Raw genomic sequence first — 23,298 nt, 5'->3', positions numbered from 1 at the left:
ATTTGGTTCTTGTATTATACAATTCTACAGTAACCAAAATGAAAACACTGATTTATAGAAACAAAATAATTCTCAATAACCCTAATTTTTTAATTATGATACTATAAGTCTACTTGGTCTATATATAAAACATACCAATATTCGAGTTAAAACTTATTTCATTCATTTCTTTTCTCCCAAAGCATCAATGTTAACAGGTCTTATATTCACAGCACAAATGAAAGCAAATCTTTATGTCATGAAGCCATATTTGAAAGACGGGCTTTCTGCTCCACCCGCGGCGCCTGCAGGTGGTGTTAATGACCCTGAACTCCCCGCATGGGAAGTGTTATCGCCTATAAGGCGGGCATGAGCATGTCCCCGAGCATTTAGCCACGCTTCTCTAATATTATATACGACTCGATTCCAGAAGGTGCGATATTCTAGATCAGCAGACGATCGACCGAAATCGAAATCAGCCACTTCAATGTTGAATCTAGATGAAAATATCAAATACTTGCAGTAAAGAAAGATAATAATTTCGACACAAAATCAAATTTGTTGATGATAGACTAAGAATTGTTAATCTTATGTTTTCTCGACGTTTCAAGTCATTCTAAATCATTTGAGATCAAAATTGAAAATGATATGTGTGGGTGAGTATGTAAGTCAATTTTTCACGATTTGTCGACGGTTTCTCAAAAAGGTTACGCCGATTTCAAAAAATTAAAAACAATTTGATATAACTCCGTTAAACTTAAAACAAGAAACGGGTTAGGCAACAAAATTACCAAATATCACAAGAGGGACACTTGACCGCTAACATTTCAAGTAATGTTTTACCATCAGAGAATAATCATATATATATTATATATATATATATATATATATATAATATATATATATCAATCTAATCTCACCTGGAACGACTCTGTATATAATAAGCAACTCAAACACAATTAGTGTTATAGCGACAAAGCTAAAAACAACTGGAACAACGATAACTGACAATTGAGCAATCTTTTTGGCTGAAATATTAAAAATGAAATAACATATCTCTTCATTATTAAAAGTAAATTTGTTGAACATACCTTCATAAATAGTAATAGCGACGGGTGATATAAGTGTCTTAATGGTGTTTCTTATAATAACAACTATAGTATATGCTCTGGGTGAGAGAAATAATGCACTATTGAATTTCACATAAATCTGTTGTTATTTCAGTGTCACAAGTCTCTTTCCTGTTATGTTGTACAGACCTATAATATAAATTAATTAGATGATTTATATAAAGTTTTATAAAGAAAATAACTGCATAACAACTTACCTGGTTTCATTAAAAGACAATAATGAAAAGGTGCAGAACCTTGACATGATACTTGCAATCGTAACATGTCACCATGTTGCAGCCAGTTGTTGCCAGTTACAGTTAGATTACTAACAGGCGCTGTTCGAAATGTTTAATATTAGTAATATAATCATGTATATATATATATATATATATATATATATATATATATATATATTTAATTAATTTATATATATATATATATATATATATATATATTATATATATAATATATTATTTAATTTATATACCTTGAGCAATTATTTTCCTATAAAAGTATCCATATGTTTTCATCTTATCTGAAGCAATATATGACTTATTTAAGCAAGCATCTGAATCTACACTTGATGCATCAGAAGCACCACTTTGTTTTTTCAAAAATTGGCTATATACATTTTTTGCTGGCCTAAAATTATATTAGAGAACCTTTTTGCAATAAATAAGTATTATTATAGTATGTTTTAAAAAACATTTGTCTATCACAAGCACACTTTGCAAACAGTGAAACCTTTTTTCTTAAGATTGTCAATATAATAATGTAATCAGATAGAAGACTACATATACCTTCATATTTATGTTTCCATTAAATAACTTTTATACACTACTTGATATCATTTCTTGAAAAACGTGAGCTTCTCTTTTAACTTATAAAAGTTTTATCACTAAGCTTTACAGTTTGTGAAGCTTTTTGCAAAATATTCAATTATTCATATTGATTAATGTTAATATTCAAATAACTCATTGTACAAGTTTCTCACAAAGTAAATGATTTCATTGACATTGTAATTACCCTGATATGTCCAATGTATGACCTGAGTATTTTGCATTTTCAACATTTTCACTAGCAAAAACCTTTGCTTCAACTGCCATTTGTTTATCTGTATCATTTACACTATTATTATTTATCCCATCATTGGTATTTTTGGATAAAATCATTGACTTATAATTGACTTCATTAACAACATTCCTTTTTTCAATATTATGTTCGGTTGTTATATTATTTGGCGTTGGTGGTTTTGGAGTTGTAGTTGTAGTTGTCGTAGTAGTCGTAGTAGTAGTAGTAGTTGTTGTTGTTGTTGTTGTCGTTGTAGTAGTAGTTGTAGTTATAGGAGGCAGCTGAAATTATAAATGAATAAATATAAAATAAATTTAATTATCATCATTAATAAATATATAGATTTATTTTCAAAATCACAGAAAATGTGAGAAAATGAAAAAAATGTAAATTTTAAAATACATTATAAAACTCGTTTTTATACGTACCTTGTCATAGGAACCCACAATGAGAGCTTCTACAACATGCTCTTTACCAACATCAGTAAATTTGTAATTGAAATTATAATCATTTGTGAATCCATAAAACCCGCAGTCTATGAACCAATATGTTATAACTGAGGTAGCATTATCTTTCAAGAGAAGTGCATCAGGTTTATTCAAAACTATTGAATGTGTTACAGGTTCAATATTTGACACAAAAACATCATCTCGAACTGTTTGATTTTGTTGTAAGAGCATATGCCCATTGATCAAGTCTAAAAATAATAAGTTAAATAGAAAACTATAATATTTATGAACCAATACTAAATAATATAAACTTTAGAGCTTCCAAAATTATAATAAAACATCTTGAGAAAACATGAGAATATTGTATCGAAGTTTTTGGCAAAAAAATCTCTTTAACAATAATTACAATCTTATATCAAAATGTAAAAGGAGTCAATATATTGAAAATATTATAGTACATATTATAATTATTACCTGTAACATTGAAAGTATAACGTTGTGAAGTAACTGTAACGTAGAAAACAACAAACCATTTAGCCACATCTACTTCTACCGTATAAAGACCAGGCTGGTATCCATCTTTGTAAGGGTATGATACACTCCACTCACTATATGGGTTAGTAGTTTCGATAGTCTACGATAAGAAAATGGGAAAATGACAAATTTATACAAATATGAATTTAGATAAATTCATATAATTTACATAAATTTAGTCTCCATATTTCAAATTTTAGACAATTGCATTGCTTTAGCTAATTATATATTCTAATATCTGATCATTTTAATTTTCGAATATATTTTTAATAATGTACTCAATTATAAATATAGAATTACTGAAAATAAACAATTGAGGAAATCCAATTATCTTTGTAAACATTGCTTGATATATTACATATGACCCAATAAGATAATATTACAATATATATTTAAATATTCACCTCAGAATGATGAGAAGGAACAGCATTATCTCTCCATATATACTGAAAAGAACCACTCGGACGTTTTTGATCATCAGTAAACAAATCCGCTTTAAAATTAATTTTAGCTCCTAAAACCACTGGTCCATCACTTGTTATTGATACAAAGTAATTGTCACCCGAAACTATTTAAAATCAAGTTAAAAATAAGAATAACTACGAAATACTTTAAATAAAGACATTAATTAAATATTGCATTTTAGACATAATACATACCAGTGTAACACATAAGATATAAAAGTATCAAAAATCTAGTATCTAATAAATATCCCATATCGAACTATAAAAGCTACAGCATTATATCAAAATAATAAAAAAACATTTATTTCTTGAAACATTTTATTTTATGACAGCTATTTGCACGTATCATCTGTCATCGTAAAACTTGTTTTGTAGTGGACTTCACAGTAGTAAATGATTCACAGCAACGGTGCTCAATCTTTTCGCATCTACAAATCTACAAACTGTATAAACTCTAGTAGATATATTCATTTTTTATTTCAAAATCCTTACAATAATCTCTTGGAACCTCATTAAATCACTTATTGCACATTCTTTATCAATTAGCTTGTACTTATTCACAAAAAATAAACTTTCTGCTTGAATTTTAGTCTTCAAATTTTGTAAAACAAAAAATTTTACAGAACTTTAATCAAAGAATTGAAACTTGAAACCTTAGACCTTATAATACCGAAGCATAAATATCTCAAATTAACAATCAAGCTGTAGATACTATTTAGTTATAAATTACATTTCAGAATATTGATATGTGCTATGTTCATTCTTTAAAAATTACTAAATATGTATTTTATCTAAATTAGCTTTAAGGGTCATATGATAAACTTACAGCAATTTGAATTTTGAACCCAAACAGGTTATTAAAACATCAGAATTAATTTCTTATTTTGATTGCATTATAGTTACAATAACAGTTCAACACTTCACTATTTACTTTAAAAGCTCTAAGGAAAGAAATACAATTTTATGAATTATAGCCTCGTCACAGTCTTTTAGCCACATCTACCTCATAAAGACCAGGCATCTTATGTCTGTAAAGCCAAAGGAGCAGTTAACATTGCAATTTATAAAATTCACATAAGTATAAATTAAAAGAAGTCAAATGCTTTTACAAATTTATTTTATATCATAAACAGATAAATTAGGCTTTAAGTGCAAATTTCCTTGGTGGGAAAATGGACTTCTTCCTGATTTCCTTCATTGTTTTTAGTCTCAATTCATGTTTGCTAAGTGCACGACGAATTGCTCTGGTCTTCTTTGGTCTCAAGTCCAAAGGCTTATATTTCTTGTCTTTGTAGAACTTGCGCAAGTTCTCTTTAGTCTTTTGATGAATGACAATATAAACACGAGCAATGGCTTTGCGAACTACACGACTGAAAAAAAACAAAATTCAAATTTAAATCATAAATAAATATGGTATCATTGCAAGCACTAAGAAAACAAGTGACTTGAAATGCATTATCAAATATTTAAGCTAACAAAATAGCTATAATAAGTATATAGTATAATTTAGATAATTTTAATACTGGTATAGTACTGAGTAGCACATCCAATGTGAAATAAAAAAGCAAACAATGTGCATTTATCCAATAATGACAAAACTATTTTTTACAGGACAAATCATACGCACATGCACAATGTTTCCAAATATTGCTATTTGCTTTATTTAAAGATTGAGTGAATGATACATGTTAAATTGTTAGTAATATAAGTTCTAAAGCAAATGTTTAATATCGAATGCTATGGTACGAAATTAGGATCTAAAACAAGAAACTGAGTTATAGGTTAGGAAGACTAAAATCTCAAGCTATTTTAATAATCCAAATAACATTTACTTGGTCATAAATAACCCATGAACATATTCAACAAATTACAAGTAACATATGACTAGAAGGAACTAATAATTGCAATGATTTAATAATGCAGATAATAGACTGACAAATAAATAGAATACTTACATTTTTGACAGTTTTGATGCAGCTCCACCAGTAACTTTAGCAACTCTCAAACTCGTAAGTTCGGTTTTTAATTCTTCGAGCTGTTTTGTCAGCTCCTTCTTGTCTTTCGTCCTCAATTCTGAACACTTAACCTTACCCTAAAACAAATAATATATTTAGCAAAAACACATCAGCACTTAAAAATATCACAATGCAAAGCTCGATTAAGAAATTTCATTAAATTATTTATTTATGATTCATGTGGAAAACACTATTTGATGTTTGATTATTAAGATTTTAAGTCTCACACATACCATTTTGTTTCGAGAAAGAACTCGCCACGGAAACGTACCCGACAAAAGAAAGCATAAAATAAATTTATAGAAGATGTTGCCTAGTACAACGTGAAGTTATTGAAAAGATGACAGAATGGCAACTGCAACACCTTAAAATGATATAATTTACAACTTGGTGGGACATCTATTTGCCTGAAGCTTCAGTAGTTTATGCTTCACCTTTTGACAGTTCTTGAAAAGCAAATCCCACGTTTTTTGACCATGTGTATAATAAATTAATTATTGCTCTGCTGTTTTTTTTTTATTGAATGTAATATGGCTCCTCAACTTATTGAAAACCTAATTGTTGATACTAGTGCTTTTATTAAAAATGCCCCCTTACAGGTGACAACTTACAAATAATCTTAGTGTCTAGTAACCTCTTCTAATTATTATGAAAACAACTATATATATATATATATATATATATATATATATATATATATATATATATATGGAAATATGAACAAACAACACTCTTTTTGCACTAATTTATTAAATAATAATTTTCACAAACGTTTCGAGACTAGAATGTGTTATACATCAGTGTTATAATTTGATGATGAGACAAACCTAGTCTCGAAACGTTTGTGAAAATAATTATTTAATAAATTAGTGCAAAAAAGAGTGTTGTTTGCTCATATTTCCAAATTAATATATATATATATATATATATATATATATATATATGTTAAAATAGTTAATTTTGATGTTGAGAAATATGAGTAAGTTCTTCAAGGGCATACATCAAATAAAAGGCAAAGATTTAGAAGTTAATCTTTAATTTTTCCAAACGTTTCGACATAGTATTTTATGTCATCATCAGTGGATATAAATATGGTCTTACATCAGTAGCTAGCGCAAGGAACATAGTTTTGCACTATCATATATACATTAACTTGTTTTTTTTTTTTATATTATTTTGTTGAACAGAGTATAGCAAAATATTTGTGAAATATATAATATATTTCGCACAGAGAACGTAGTTTATGTGACAGAGCCCGAGGCTGTAGTCCGCATGATAGTGCAAAATTATGTTCCTTGCGCTAGCTACTGATGTAAGACCATATTTATATCCACTGATGATGACATAAAATACTATGTCGAAACGTTTGGAAAAATTAGAGATTAACTTCTAAATCTTTGCCTTTTATTTGATGTATGCCCTTGAAGAACTTACTCATATATATATTTATATATATATATATATATATATATATATATATATATATATATATTAATTAATATCTATTTATCCACTCAGAATACATTTGTTTATATATATATATATATATATATATATATATATATATATATATATATATGAAGCAAATAAAGATCTCGATTTTTAAAAATTATGTGTATATAGTTAATTTTCTTTGTGTTTTCATATACATGAATATTTTTCTTAAACAAATGATTAAAATCAATAATCTTTTTAAATATGAATTGTACTAAATATGCTTTATATTTATAATAGTCACTCAAACATCATATATCATGTATAATTTACGTACAAATATTACATCAAATGCTATTTATAATTTCAGGAAATTGGAAAAAATATCATAACAACATCTGATGTGATTGATGAAGTTACAAATAAGCGTCAAATAAGAAGACTAGTTGTTTTACCTTATGATATCAAAGTAAAAGAAGTATTTCCTGAAAATATACTATTTGTCACAGAATTCTCTAAAAAGACTGGGGACTACGCCAGTTTATCTTCTACTGATATAAAAGTTATAGCACTCACATACCAATTGGAAAAGGAATTAGTGGGAACAGAGCATTTAAAACAAGCTCCAATAGTTCAAAAAACTATTGTAGCCAGTGCTGCAAAACCCAGCACAAATTCGGTGAGTACAATTGAGCATTTGCAATTAATCAAATTAATATTGTTTTATTTTACCAATTTATTCTATAATTTTAAATATATTAGATTGGAGATGCTGTATCATTTTTTGGGTCTGCTAAAATTAGCGAAGACTCTGCTATAATTAGTGAGGACTCTGCTAAAACTAGTGAAGACTCTGCAAAACTTGATTGCCAAACAGAGCAAGATGATTTGGATGCTGATGATAATGATCTTGAAGATAATATAAATGAAAAGCTTGAAAATCTCAACATTGATGCAGTAAATGATTTATTAGTTCCTGTTAAATTGAATGATGATAATGAAGAACAGGATTATGATGACGATGATGAAGAATGCTCTTCTGAAGAAGAGGATGGTAATTATTGATTTAATTGATTGTAATTTGAACACAATATATACATATTGATGAATTTAACTTATTTCAGATGATGATGATGAATTTGGATGGATCACTCCAAGTAATATTAATGAAGTGAAAAAGAACCTAAACAATGATATTATAGAAGAGAAACCTTCAGTAGTTGCTTGCGTTACTACTGATTTTGCAATGCAAAATGTCTTGAAACAAATAGGCTTAAATGTTGCTGCATTAGATGGTCGAGTTATTAAACAACTAAGAACTTTTATATTGCGCTGTTATGCATGTTTTAAAACTACAAGTATTATGACTAAAGTGTTTTGCCCAAACTGTGGAAATAAAACTTTAAAACGTGTTTCAGTCAGTTTGGATGAAAATGGAAAGCAAAAGGTAAAAAAATAGATCAAATAAAATTAATTCAATAAGTAATTTAAAGTTTATAGACATTTTTTATTCTGATTACAGTTGTATATTAACACATAACATTTTTTTTTACTTAGTTAAATAATAAAACAAAAATAACCAAACAATTATACAAAGTAAATTAATTTATTCAATACAATTTATTCATATATATATATAGATATATATATATATATATATATATATATATATATATATTTGTTAATCAAATTGGCCAAGTAGACTGGGAACTCTCGGTGATAGGTGAGGATCCTAACAATCAGTTTAATAACTTTTTAAATATATTTGAAAGGATAGCTCTAAATGCATTTCCGTGCAGACGAGTATCGATCAAACAAAAATGGAAACCAGTGCAATCTTTAGAAGTCCTGAAATTGAAGAAAATGGTCGACTTAACATATGACGCATTTAAACAAACAAAAAGGGCCAATTATAAAGCTTTCTATGAAAACCTGAAAAAGCGATACATCCAAAAGATGGAGCATGAAAAAAAACAAACAAATATAAAAGACATTATAAATTCTGATAACAAAAATATCACAATTTGGAACATAATAAAAAGGGAAACTGGTAAGAATTTTACAGGTAATATAAGTCATGAGGCACCCAGTGTTGAAGACTTCAATAATTTTTTCAAAGATGTAGCCATAAATGTAGTAAAAAATCTGCCCCAGCCAATAATTGCAGCCGATGTTTATTTGACAAAGGTATTTGTGAAGGGCAAAGTATATTTTTAAATCCAACTATCCCAGAGGAAATTAATACAATAATTAAACGCTTAAAAAATAAAACATCGTTTGATGCCTTCGGCATTAATACAAAAATGGTAAAATCTGTTGCACAGTACATTGCTGGACCGTTGTGCACGATAGCAAATAGTATTTTCTCCACAGGAATCTTTCCAGAGAAAATGAAACTGGCAAGGGTGGTACCATTATATAAATCAGGAAATCGTCAATCAACAGCAAACTACAGACCCATAGCCATACTGCCAATATTTTCAAAAATTATAGAAATGTTGTTAGCATTAAGAATTACAAGTTTCTTCGATGCTAATAATTATTTTGTAAAAAATCAATTTGGATTCAAAAAGAAAATTAACACAATTGATGCTGTGCTAGACTTTTTGAACTTTATATCAAATTCACTGGAAGATCATAAACACTGTGGGGCACTATTTTGCGATCTCAGCAAAGCAATCGATTGTGTTCCACATGACATATTTCTCAGGAAACTGGAATATTATGGATTTAGAAGCTTAGCCCTTAAACTGATGCAATCATACCTATGTAACAGGTATCAGTTTGTGGAATGGAACAATAAACGAAGTGAGATAGCAAGATTAAATGCAGGGGTTGCCCAAGGGAGTATTCTTGGACCACTTCTTTTCATCATATTTGTGAATGATCTACCACCGAACATTAGCTGCCACACAACGCAATTTGCAGACGACACGGCATTGGCGGTTGCGGACGAGAACATCGGAAATATGAATGAAAAAATTCAATATGCCCACAAGCAAGTTGAAAACTGGTTTTCAGCCAACAAAATTATACTAAACAATAGGAAAACTGTCCATATTAACTTTACTTCCAGTAGGAGACATGAGGAGCTGCATGGAGGGGAAGTTAAATATTTGGGTCTCACCATGGACAGCCTGCTAACCTGGGCGAAGCACATAAATTCAATATGTACTAAGCTCTCAAAATCAATATATGCCATCAGAAGAGTTAGACACATTATAAATGAGGAATGCGCCAGAGAGGCTTACTTTGCCATGTTTCAGTCTGTGTTCTCATATGGAATATTGGCATGGGGACACTCAGCGCATACCTCCAAGATAATGGATTTACAGAAGAAGGCTGTAAGGGCAATCGGAGGGGCCTCACCTCGGGAGCACTGCAGACCCTTGTTTACTAAATTTAGAATACTGACTGTTACCATCCTCTACATGTACCAGCAGGCGATTGCGGTCCATGCAGACAGAACAAATCATGTACTGAGGAGTGACTTCCATGGCCACAACACGCGGAACAGGTGTGCTGTTGTACCTCCAAAACTGAAGCTGAACTCCTCGCAAAGGGACAAGCTGGGTGTCGAGATCTACAACAGGCTTCCCAATTAGTGGAAGAGTCAAAGCAGGAATGGTTTCAATGCTGCCGTTAAAAAACATCTTATAGATCAACCTATCTATTCAATTAATGAATTTTTTAATCCAAGATAAATATTAATTGTCATTAGGTTAATCTTGGAGTTGTTCATAAACATAACTGTTATTAATTTAGTTATATTATAGTATAATTGTATTGACTTAAATTGTAAATGTTGAATTTGAATTAAGTATCTATCTATCTATATAATTATAAATGCTTTTGTTTTGCAGATTCATATAAATTTGAGAAAACCATTAACAGCAAGAGGAAAAAAATTCAGTATACCGACACCAAAAGGAGGAAAACATGCTAACAATCCCATTCTTTCAGAAGGCCAACGTGTCCCCAACAAAGAGTTAGTAAGCAAGCTATGTTACAGAATGATCCTTTGAATCCAGATTATATTGCAGGTAATAATGCCAACTACAAACTTCTGTAACTATATAATACATAAAATTATATAGTTAAAAAATAATTCAATTGACTTCAAATGTCTTTTTAGGGTATTCACCATTTGTAACAAAGGATATAAATTCACGATCAGCAATGTTGGGAATAAGACATAATGGTGGCAATATGAAACATTGGATGAGAAAAAATCCAAATGAAGCAAGAAGAAGCCGCAAGTAACAAATGTATATATGTATATATATTTATTATTTTTTCAACATAATCATATTCTATTCACAAAAAGTTACTTAAATATAGGTAAAAAAATTATTTAGGTCTTTTATTTGAACCCACAATTGCCTGTAAAATAAATTGGTTATTCTGGTTATCTGGTATAAGAATTATCCCCACTTGCGTAAAATTGATGTTTTTTCAATCCCCAGCTTAGTCGACTGTCATGAAAGCCTTGAACATGTAATGATATTCAGGGTAAATGTGGACAGGAAGATAAATATTTATATATGATAACTGCCCTAGGTCAGATATTACTAAAATATGTATTTATATTTTAAGAATACATAAAAAAACAACAAAATAGTGATTGAATAATTCTATTGATATTACAGAATTTAGTTATAATATGAAATTGAAAGAAAAAATTTCTTGAAAATTGTAACAGATTTCTTGGACAAAATATATTGGGATATTAAAAAAATCAGTTGGAAAAGAATAGAGTAAAATAAACCAGTGAAATAAGTCACAAATATATGTTTTTAAATTTAAGGACAGAAATCTAATTACTTTTTTTGATTATGGTATTATAATTATTCAAAAATTATTTTAATAATAAACTCTTACCTTTTTCAGGTTAAAATTTAAAAACTGTATTAATTAGGATTATAGGTAAGATGCATTATAAAATAAAATTTTGGGAGAGTTTATTTTAGTTCCTGCATGGTTTTAATAAGAAATATCAGATATAGTGTTATTTAGTTGCATCAAATATTTCTAAAACCTGCGATGCCAAGTAAAAACTTGTAGCTTTTAAATATAATGTAATGTTCTTAGCTTAGCACCTATAGCTTGATAAGTGTCTAAAGTTTTTCTTGTCTAAATTAGAACCTATGCTATGCATTCCTATCCATTCCAATAATTCAGCATTTGCACAATATTTGAAATTTAAGCTTATATTAAGTATTGCATCTTGTACACTATGATTAGTTCTAGATTTTGTATTCGGTGTTTTAAATGAACTTTGTATTTTAATGAATCAAAATAACTTGCAAGGGATGATGAACAAATTGATTTTGCATTTGGAATCCAAGCCAAAATAACCGACACAGGTTGTAAATTATTAGAAAGGTCGTAGTGTATTCTTAAAATATAAATACATATTTTAGTAATATCTGACCTAGGGCGGTTATCATGTATAAATATGCAGGGCAGTTATTTTATAATGTGTTTTTGGGACTTTTTGAACTAATTTACATATTTATTTAAAATATCTAAATTTGTTGAAATGCGGTCCTGGTTTCTTGCTGAAAAAGTTCTACGAAAATGATGGTATGAATCACTTCTACCAATAGAAAAATAAGAATAAACTACATTTGAGTTTGACAGCTCCGAGTAAGCAGTAAAGTTTTAGTTTGGTTATAATTATATTTTATTTATTCATAATTACGGTTATAGTTTAAAATATTTGGTATGGATTTTATTTATGATGGTTAATGTTAGTTTAATTGTTTATGATCAATTGTGTTCAAAAGTGTTTTATGATTCAAAAAGAAAGATGTAAAAGAAGTGTTGTGCATTTCTGTGACTTCACCATTTAAATTAAATTTATATATGTTTCTATATGAGTTCAATTAAACTTGCAAATATGTCCTTCAATGAAATCATGAGAGTAGCTATGAAATCTAACATGATGGCCTGAACATCAAAAATATCTAGTAAGTACAAATTGATGATTATAATCGACAAATATATAGAATATATTTGTTTCTGTTTAACACACGTTGCTATTTATTAACGTTGTAAAGGAAGTGCACTTTCTTGAAAAAATATTTTTTACACAACATTTTTGTATGAGTTGTTAATAATTGAATTAGGGTTTGGTATAGGTATTAAAATTTTCTTTACTATGGTATACATTCATGTAAACCTTACTTAATAAAATATCTACATATGTTGCTTTTCAAAAATTATCATTTTCTTTTATACGTATTTTTCTTTAGGCAAAATTAGATCTCCTAATTGCTTTATATCTTTAATATCTTTTAGACCATTTAATGAAAACGAGTGTTGCCACATTTATTTGTTTATTTCAGTATAAACTAGATAAAATTTACTAAAATTCAGTATAAATCGTTATATGCACTTTGATAGAAAATTTGAATAATTGGGGTTGAAGCGCTGATATGAGTTAATAATTGGTGGATCTTAGACATTTTCTTACATTTTGTCAAATATTTTGAAAATTTTATTCTGGACACTTTTATATGTTTATTTTAGTATTAACTCGATAAAATTTTCTCGAATTTATTGTATATTGTTATATGCACTTTCATATTGAAATTTTGAATAATTTGTGGTTGAAGCGCTGATTTGAGTTTGATAAATGGCTATATGTGGATCTTGGGCGTTTTTTTTGCGTTTTGTCAAATAACTATGTCAAACTATGTTCAGAACATGTTTATTTGTTTATATTAGTATAAACCATATTATATTTCGGAAAATTTGTTTGAAATTTGAATTCCGGACAATTTGTTTATTTCAGTATAAATAAACTAGATAAACTTTGCTGAAATTCAGTATAAATTGTTATATGCACTTTGATATTGAAATTTTGAATAATTTGTGGTGATTTATGTTTAATAATTGACTATAGGTGGATTTTGGATATTTTTTTACATTTTGTCAAATATTTTGGAAATTTTATTTCGGATACTTTTATTTGTTTATTTTAGTATGAACTAGATAAAATTTACCATCAAATAGTATCATTTGTTTTATATACTTGCATATCAAAATTTTGAATAATTTTTAGTTGAACCGCAAATTTAAACGTAATATGTAGATTTCGGACTTTTTTTACTTTTCTTCAAATAACTTTTAGTTTTTTTTTTTTTGGCACGTTAATTTACTTACATTAGTAAAAACTAGATAAAATTTACTAGAATTTAGTACAAACTAGTACATATACTTGCATACAGAAATTTTGTATAATTTTTAACTACAACGTGAATTTGTGTCTGTCTACATTTTATCAAACGACTTGAAAATTTTGTTGGCATTAGGCATTTTAAATTATTCATATCATTATTCATATTAAAAATATATATATTTATAAATCATAAACCATATCAAAACCATAGATTGCTATTCATGCCTTTATTGAAACTACAGTGATGATACCAAATTATTCGATTTATAATAAACGATAAATATATTCGGTTATATACTTACCTACAAATTATTCAAAGCTATCTATCCACGGATTTTTTCACTAAGTTTTTGTGGTTTTATTTTCAAATAAAATATTCAAAGCTTACTTATTGTTACTAGTCTGGTATTAAGTAACAAATAATCTTATTTTAAATGTATATCTTTAGAATAAATATTTATTCTTATTACAGGTACTTATGCACTTATAGGAACAGGCAACATAAAATCTGGGTCTCCTCTATACTAAAAGAAATTTATGATTAAGAAATTATTGGACAAAATTTTTGGATGATTTTTTATTACGCCAAGGACGAAATTATCCTGTTTGATTAGCTTTCAGGGCGTGTACCACTGGAAAACAACAAAAACTTTAGTTGCAACATCGGAATTTTAGCAAAAAAATAGATTTGTTTTCGCTATTTTGGAAATATTTTGACTGATTCCAAAAGATTTTCGGACGCTGATTTCAAAAATGCTATCTATTTTTGGATAAACCCACATACACCCCGCGAAAAATCGAAATCTTTGGTTGCAAAATCGATTTTTTTTAAAAAAAACGGCTTTTTTCCGCGATTTTCAAAATGTTTTGATTGGTTTTGATTGATTTTGGGACGCTGATTTCGAAAATATTATCCGTTTTTGGATAAATCCTCATACATCCCCCAAAAAATCGAAATCATTGGATGCAAAATCAAAATTTTACTAATGAAATGAACATTTTTTTCGCGATTTTCAAAATGTTTTGACCGATTCTGATAGTTTTCGAGGCGCTGATTCCGAATATGAAATTAGTTTTTGGAAAAAAAAAATTCTTCTGCCCTTGGTAACAAATTGAAGTTCGAAAAATTGCCAACTTTGAAGCTGATTTTAACTATGAAGACGATGATAAATTTGTATTGTTTTTGGTTTGGTATAAAGATTGTACTTTAGTCTACACAAAGCATTAATTAAAATTATTAATTTCATTCATTAAGTGCCTTAAAATTGCATTTGAAAGTCACGATTTTGACCAATTTTGGCTGCTCCTGATAGACTGTCTTTTTATCGGAAAAATAATAAGATTTTTAAATTACACCAAAGTAGGTTTGGTGTACTGATAACCAGGGGTAAATATGAATTTTTAAAAAATTATCTTTCTCCTACTTTTTCTTATCTTTTATATATATATACGCGTATATATACATGCGTGTATATATATATATATATATATATATATTATATATATTTTTGTAATACTGACACTCAATAAATTTAATTCTATTTATATGTCTTATTTATTTACACAGTTTGAAAAATTATTGGTTTCAAATATTTTTTTCAGTCAAAGGGGGTTCGAACTGGCGAACTTCGAATTGATATTCTGGCCTAAACCGCATCTTTACGACCTCGGCCATTCGCACATTTGGCATACTACATTTTTAGGAAACTTATATCTTTCAATTTGAAAATAACACTTTATATTTTTACAAAAGACTGCGGTTTTGTAAAACCAATTGGCCGAGATCGTTAAGTGACCACTAAGATTGCTCAGCGTATCTCGGTTCGATTCCAGAAGAGGCACAAAAAAATCAAATGTATAGTTTTTCATAATTATCAAATATTAGTTCAAAATATTAAATTCAGGTGTCGCATTTCGACCTTGACACTTAGAATATTTCTGAAAAATTCAAGGTTCGCACTTGACTGTAAGAGAGATACATAAAAGAAAAAAAAAAAAAAGTAGAGGAAGAACTGGGGAAAGAGAGGGGTAGAGGCAGATGATGAATAAGAGAGATGTGTATGATACATATTCTTTATTAAAATTCAATATTAATACAATATAGGAATAAAAATAACTTTTATCATCAATAACTTAAATAGCCGAGCGGTTTAAGTGACCGCATACTCGGTGAAATCGCTCTGGAGGCAGGCACAAGGTGAGACGGATCGAATCCGGCTGAAGGCTACGACGACCAACTCTGAAGCAGAAAAAATGGAGCAGTGCTGGTGACCGGCTGTTGGCGAGCGCAAAGGGTCCTGAAACGAACACACCAAGTGATGGTCAACCAGAGGTCCATGATGCGAGAGGTTACACGCAGAGAGACACATTGCGGAAGATGCATGCCGAACCCAAAATCTACCCAAAAACCATAACATGCGAAAAAAACAACACCAAAAAAGGAAAAAAAGCGGAAAAAGGGAAAAAAAAGGGGAAAGAGGAGGAGGAGGAGGAGGAAGGGGAGGGGAGGACCTAAAAAAAACCCCCTAAGTCCCAGGTCAATTTTTCTCTTTTCTGTTCAGCGTTGAAACTTTTTTATGTTTTTTAGTGTTCCCTCACACCAATTCCCAAAACCAACACTCGAATGAAATGAAGTCCACGTTGAAATTTTCACAACGAGAAAAAATTACTGGGACTTAGTTCAAATATTTAACTTTGCCCCAATAAAATTTTCTCGTTGTGAAATATTCAATGTGAGCCTCATTCATTCGAATGTTGGCTTTGGGATAATACAGCATGCATAAATAACTCGTCTGTCTTAATTGAAAAGGTTTCAGAAAATTTGGACTTAGAAAAAAAAAATTATTCAAAAGAATTATAATCAGAAAATTTGGACTTAGAAAAAAAAAAAATATCTAAATGACTTAGAAAAAAAAAATTATTCGAAAGAATTATAATCAGAAAAATTGGCCTTAAAAAATAAAATTATTCGAGAGAATTATTTAATTAATCGATGAAATGAAATGATATTAATCGAATCAAAATTGTTTATACGACTTGATAAAACATGTGAAACCTTTACAATTAATCGAGACAAAAACAAATTTAGTTGACTTGAATAATATACAAATTATTGGAAAAAGCCAAAAAAGAAATTCAATAAAACTTGTAAAATGAAATAATAAAAAATGTTTAAAAACTTGAACATTAAAAACTTCAAAACTGTATAAAGCTGATTGTTATCCTTTAGAAATCAAGTTAAATAATTTTTACAACTTGAATCGAATAATAAACTTGTAATCAAACTTAAATTTTGCCTAATCATTCAAGTCAACTTCTTTGAAACTTTGATTGTATGTCTTGATCAAAATTGTTTTTAGCAACAAAAGAATAAAAATCTATCATTTAGCTATGAAGCGATATAATTGAATAAATTTAAAAGAAAACTACAGTAAAAGACTTTTAAAGCTGCATATAATTAACAATTTGGTAAGTCGTATTAAATATTTGAAAGAATTTGATCAAAACCAGCAATCGTGTTATCCATAAATAAGAATGTTCATGCAGTCAATATCGCTTGGGGAAAACACATGATTCTTGATACTGGAAATGTCAAATACAAATACAAATATTTTTTCTGTATAATAATGAACAAGAGGGGTAATAAAAAAGAGATTTTTGTAACAAAGTAAATTTGTAACTTTTAATTTGTAACAAAATACCAATTTAGGAGTTACCTGAGGTAAGGTGCTAGGGCCCCTTCAACAAATAAGTAATCAAAGCATACAAAAAGCTGTATTGGTTAACTAATCATTTAGCAACAAAAATTTAATATATAAGAATTCTGAATTCCACACAAAATAGTTTGATTTATAAAATAAAAGAATTTCTGAACCTATTTCTGATTTCTGAGAAGTACAAACTTTTTTCTTTTATATTGATTTAAAACATTCATAAAAGGCACTTGTATAAATAAATAAAAAAAACTGAATCAACATGTTTTCCCCATAGCAAATTAAATAAGAACAACGTCTTTTACACATATGTCTGCCAAATTATTTTAAAATCTTTTATTAGCATAATAGTTGTTGATGACTTAACAAAAAACAAATTGTATTCTATGTATTAAAAATTAATAAAGTGCACCTTATTAAAAAAATTATATCGACTCAATTATTATAATAAAAACAATATTTTCAGCAGATATATGTATACAACTATATTAATAATGCACGAGCCAGAAAATATTCCACTAAAATGTATACAGGCTGCCTTATAAATAATATCGGATAACAAAGGGACAAGTTCTCAAAGCACCTTTCAATTAATTTCATTCAATATGAAAAACAAGCATAAAATATATTATTATTGAAAAAAATTATTATTACGAGCAGAAAAAGTAGCATGTAATACAATCTGCGTCAGTAATTGTAAACGCCCACTAATTTATTTCTATTGAAATTATAGTTTCACTAAAGATGATAAACAATATTATGTTGAAGTAAAGATTTTCCAAATTATTTGACTGCTTTAAATTCAAAATTAAGAAAAACTTAATGCATATATATATATATATATATATATATATATATATATATAAATATATATAAAAGTTAAATATTGAATATTTAAAATATAAGTGTATAAAATGTAATATGATAAATGCCTGTATATATCAGAAATATATTCTTTGACTCGCTTTGTATAAAACATGCTTTGCACTTACATCGTTAGATATCCTCTACAGCAGCTCCCAGGGAACATAGTCATTACTCCAACCACCTCTGGAGCAACTGCCAGAAATCTCAGGTACTCGATACAAACTCACTACTTTAAAACCACTACATAACTTTGTCTTTTACATGACATATTGCAATTGTCCGAGTAAAGTCATTACACAATACACAACACACGACTTATGTTAGAGACTTTCGTGAATTTAAAAATTGATAATAAACTCATATCTGTTGAGTTGGAAGTGATAAAGTATAACCTACAAAAGCACATACATAAATGATACATTTTATAATTGCATATATATAAATAAAGGATACATTGACGCTGTAAATAAAATGTTTAATTATAAAATTGATTCAAAATATTATATCCTTATCAAACTATTCAAGGTAAACCTAGGCACTTTCTAGCACATATATAAATGATACATTTTCTAATTGCATATATATAAATAAAGGATACATTGACGCTGTAAATAAAATGTTTAATTATAAAATTGATTCAAAATCCACTTCCACACTTCCACCCATTTTTTAGCTTTTAATTAACGTTTCACGATAAATTTATTTTATCAAATTGATCTACTAAATTAATTACACGTTTTGATGTACAAATTAACAAAATCCAATCAAGGATTTAATTAAAAACTCTTAATTAACGCGACGGCATGTTAATTCACGAAAATCTATTTGACAACTGTCGCAATTGAAGTTAACAACATATGTCAAAATAATTGTCGTCTATAATTTAGAGCGCGGAATTCAAACTTTAAATTTAAACTTTGTAAAATTCACTTATATTCGCCAAAAGTGAATGGATTTGTTTGAAATGTATAGCAATCCAAAGACTATTCAAATAACATTTTATAGGTGCTATCTATTGACTTGTAATGTTCTTTTAAGGCATTCAGCATTTGTAACAAAGAAAATATTACAGAATATAATAAATAATAATAAATAAAAAACATAAAAGTAACAAATGTGTGTATATATACATATATATATATATATATATTTTTTTTTTCAACATAATCACATTCTATTCACAAAAAGTTACTTAAACATAGTTAAAAAAACAAACTTATTTAGGTCTTTTATTTGAACTTATAATTGTCTGTAAAATAAATTGGTCATCTGGTTTGATGACGATTGTGTAAGAATTATCCCCACTTGTGTAAAATTGGTGTTCTTTTAATCCCCAGCTTACTGGGCTATCGTGAAAGCCTTGAACATGTAATGATATCCAAGGTAAATGTGGACGGGATGATGAATATGATCTGTTAAAAAAAAAAACAAAATAGTAAATGAATAATTGGATTGATATTACAGAATTTAGTTATAACATGAAACCAAAATTTAAGACATGTTTGTATCTATTGGCCATAATTTTTTTTGAAACAGATTTCTTAGACGAAATAACTTGGGATATTAAAAAAATCTATTAGAAAATAATAGAGTGAATTAAACCAGTGAAACAAGTCACAAATATATGTTTTTAAATTTAAGGGCAGAAATTTAATTGTATTGTAATTATATATATTTAGTATCCAATATAGTCTTACCTAATTGCATCAAATATTTCTAAAACCTGTGATGCTGAGTAAAATCCTGTAGCTTTTAAATACAATACTTGGCCAAATGTGGTATTCTGTTCCGGAATTTGATAGCTTGATAAGTAATCATAGTTTTCCATGTCTAAACTAGCACCTATGCTATGAATTCCTATCCATTCTAATAATTCAGCATTTGTACAATATTTCACATTTGAGCTTATATCAAGTATTGGAACTTGCACGCTATAATTAGTTCTAGATTCAAATTTTGGTTGGCCTAAATGAACTTTATATTTTAATGAATCAAAATAACTTGCAATGGATGATGGACAAATTGATTTTTCATTTGGAATCCAAGCCAAAATAACCGACATAGGCTGTAAATTGTTGGAAAGGCACCATTTAACGCGATCATAATATTTCTTCCCAGGCGTCAATAAATCAGATTTCAGATCTATATGGACAACTGCAAAAGAAAAAAAAAACAAAGTTGATATTTTTATAAGAAATTTTATTCAAAGTATTATACATATTATGATTAAAGTAGGTAAACAAACAGTGTATCAAATAAATATTAAATTACAAATATATCACAGAATATAGTATTTTTACAGTTCAATTCTGCGGAAAGGAGTTATATCCAAAAATAAGTTATTTTCTTTAATAAATCGTTTGAAACAATCCAATTCTACTTGTGACACACGCCAGCTTTCCAGCTCAGTGAGTATACTTAAATTCGGACATATTTCTACGAGCTTATACGCGGAGGCTATGGTTAGTCTATCAGAATGCAAAACACGTAGTTCTTCTAGATAAATCATCGGATTTTTAGACAAAACCTTCTCAATAAGTTCGTCTGATGTCGGAATAGAAGTTCCAAAATGGATATATTTGACTTTGAAACAATTAGACAATAAAAAGTCCAAATGTTGTGGCAAACATTCAGCAATGCATGTTAATCGTTCCAAATTCATGAATGGCGGAATATCTAATCTTTTGTTTGTATATAAGGATGTTGACTGTATCATTTCACAATTATAAAATGTTAGTGTTTTGAGATCAGGACAAAACTGGCTTATATACATCAGGGCATTTAAATCAATCTCATCTACATGTTCCAAATGCAGGGATGTTAAATTACATCCTTTTACTTGAAGTAAATGTTTCACTTGATCAGCAAAAAAATCACATGAAAGAAGTTTCAAATCATTCAATCGCTCAAAAGATATCAAAACCATTAAATCACTCAATAATGTGTTATGAAAAATAGATACACTTGATATCAAAGGACACATATCCGCTAGAAGCTGCAAATGATTTGTTGGAGCATAGCGGCTGACAAATTTTTTTAAACCAAATGTTTGAAATTTATGATTGAATTTAATATATTCTAAAACTCTACCCAATTCATCGCAGCGCCCTAAGTCTTCAATGTGTTCAAGATTCAGTAATACATTTACATATCCTTCAAGTGTCACTGAAGTTCTATATAACTGAACATAGCGTAATTTTTTCAAATTTATCAGTATATCGATACTGTCATCATTGATCAATTTCGAAGAAGACAAGTCAATGCTTTTCAAATTTGGACAGTGCTCACATAGGCATAAAAGTATATTATCAGTACAATCATAATTTATGGACAAGAATGATAAATTCTTCATATTTGAAATTCCTTTAACTACAGTAGGTTCCATGTCAAACGTTTTCCATCCTCCAGACATTGAGCCTAAGTTTAAGCTCAATAAACCTGTCAATTTTGGCAATTTTTTGTAAAAAACATGCCTCATCACTTTTGGTACATCATCAAAATTTAAATTAGTCAAGCAGGGAGATAACAGAACTTCAGATAAAGTAACTGCTACATTTATCTGGTTTAAAAAGGTAGCCATAGAGGTTCTTAAATCCATTGCACGTTTAGTTCGTTCTATTAAATCCGGGATAGCTTTGAACATTTCTTGACTGAGGCGGTCATAAAGATTGTAAGGCATGTTAAACTGAATTATGTCACTGAGATATTTTATTACACTTAGTAAGATATCAGAAGCATTTCCAGGCTCGGCCTTGGACATGTAAGTGATTTTTGGCATGATGTTTTGTCCTATTAAACATATCCAGGATGTTAAATTTTGGAGAGCAATATTCTCCAAGGACATTGGCTGCCTCCTCTTAGGCATGATTGTATTCAATTATTGAAATAAAACCTTTTTTATTACGAACTTAATATTATTATGGTTTCATCAGGTCACAAATTCTGCAAATATAATATTGCTATTGGGTGAATTGTTTACGAATTAATTATTTTGCAAAACATATGCAACTCAAAAAAAAGTTAATTCAGATCTGTTTGAGTCTTGGGGTTTTATTTGAACAAATATTTGATTAATATCTCTATTCCTAATACCTTTCAAAAGCAAAAGAAAGGGAAATAAGTCAATATCAAATAACAATGGTCAATTGCATGAGCAAAGTTTTAAAGAAAGTTAATTCACCATATCAAATAACTTAATCCAAAATTTGCCTAAATTCAAATAATATCCTTCAAAAAAGTAACAAATGTATAAAAGAATATTTCAGTAAAAACTTTTTAACAACACACAAGAAATTGTCAGGTTTTATAAATTATACTTACTATATCGATAATCTTCTTTTTTACAAAATTGTGATAATTTTCCTTCTAGTCCTAATTCTTGATAGGTCTCTTTTAATAAAGACAAAACTAATTTTCCACATGGAGTTATAGCCAAACAATTGTCTGTGTCAATTTGAGTGTTTATACTTAGAAC

General features: G+C 28.5%; 3 protein-coding genes and 1 pseudogene across 3 annotated transcripts in view; 1 reads left to right on the top strand and 3 right to left on the bottom strand.

Annotated features, from left to right (window-relative positions):
- Positions 1 to 23,298, bottom strand: part of LOC113373177 (kinesin-associated protein 3-like) — a 108,455-nt gene that overhangs the window by 6,270 nt on the left and 78,887 nt on the right. The window lies entirely within an intron of this gene.
- LOC113373180 lies at positions 1,181 to 2,302 on the bottom strand. The gene is made up of 4 exons (XM_026613497.1): positions 2,118 to 2,302; positions 1,579 to 1,733; positions 1,307 to 1,426; positions 1,181 to 1,238 (listed from the first exon to the last, which is right to left on the bottom strand). Exons 1-4 carry the CDS (start codon positions 2,261 to 2,263, stop codon positions 1,195 to 1,197), a joined length of 465 nt encoding a protein of 154 aa, XP_026469282.1. The 5' UTR covers positions 2,264 to 2,302; the 3' UTR covers positions 1,181 to 1,194.
- On the bottom strand, positions 4,712 to 5,942 carry LOC113373182 (60S ribosomal protein L35-like). The gene is made up of 3 exons (XM_026613498.1): positions 5,858 to 5,942; positions 5,565 to 5,701; positions 4,712 to 4,979 (listed from the first exon to the last, which is right to left on the bottom strand). Exons 1-3 carry the CDS (start codon positions 5,858 to 5,860, stop codon positions 4,748 to 4,750), a joined length of 372 nt encoding a protein of 123 aa, XP_026469283.1. The 5' UTR covers positions 5,861 to 5,942; the 3' UTR covers positions 4,712 to 4,747.
- Positions 6,107 to 11,411, top strand: LOC113373178 (annotated as a pseudogene).

This window comes from Ctenocephalides felis, unplaced genomic scaffold, assembly GCF_003426905.1.
Source record: "Ctenocephalides felis isolate EL2017-DRISC unplaced genomic scaffold, ASM342690v1 CF-g0.4_SCAFFOLD_01604, whole genome shotgun sequence".
In the NCBI taxonomy this organism is placed as follows: domain Eukaryota; kingdom Metazoa; phylum Arthropoda; class Insecta; order Siphonaptera; family Pulicidae; genus Ctenocephalides; species Ctenocephalides felis.
Note: the sequence above shows the minus strand (reverse complement) of the source record. Positions and strands in the feature narration are given on the sequence as shown.

Coding starts and splice junctions, on each gene's coding strand:
- LOC113373182 (XM_026613498.1), bottom strand. Junction 4,980..5,564: donor GCATCAAAACTGTCAAAAAT/GTAAGTATTCTA, acceptor GTTTTTTTTCAG/TCGTGTAGTTCGCAAAGCCA.
- LOC113373180 (XM_026613497.1), bottom strand. CDS start 2,263: ATGATTTTATCCAAAAATACCAATGATGGGATAAATAATAATAGTGTA. Junction 1,734..2,117: donor CATACATTGGACATATCAGG/GTAATTACAATG, acceptor ATATAATTTTAG/GCCAGCAAAAAATGTATATA. Junction 1,427..1,578: donor TAGGAAAATAATTGCTCAAG/GTATATAAATTA, acceptor CATTTCGAACAG/CGCCTGTTAGTAATCTAACT.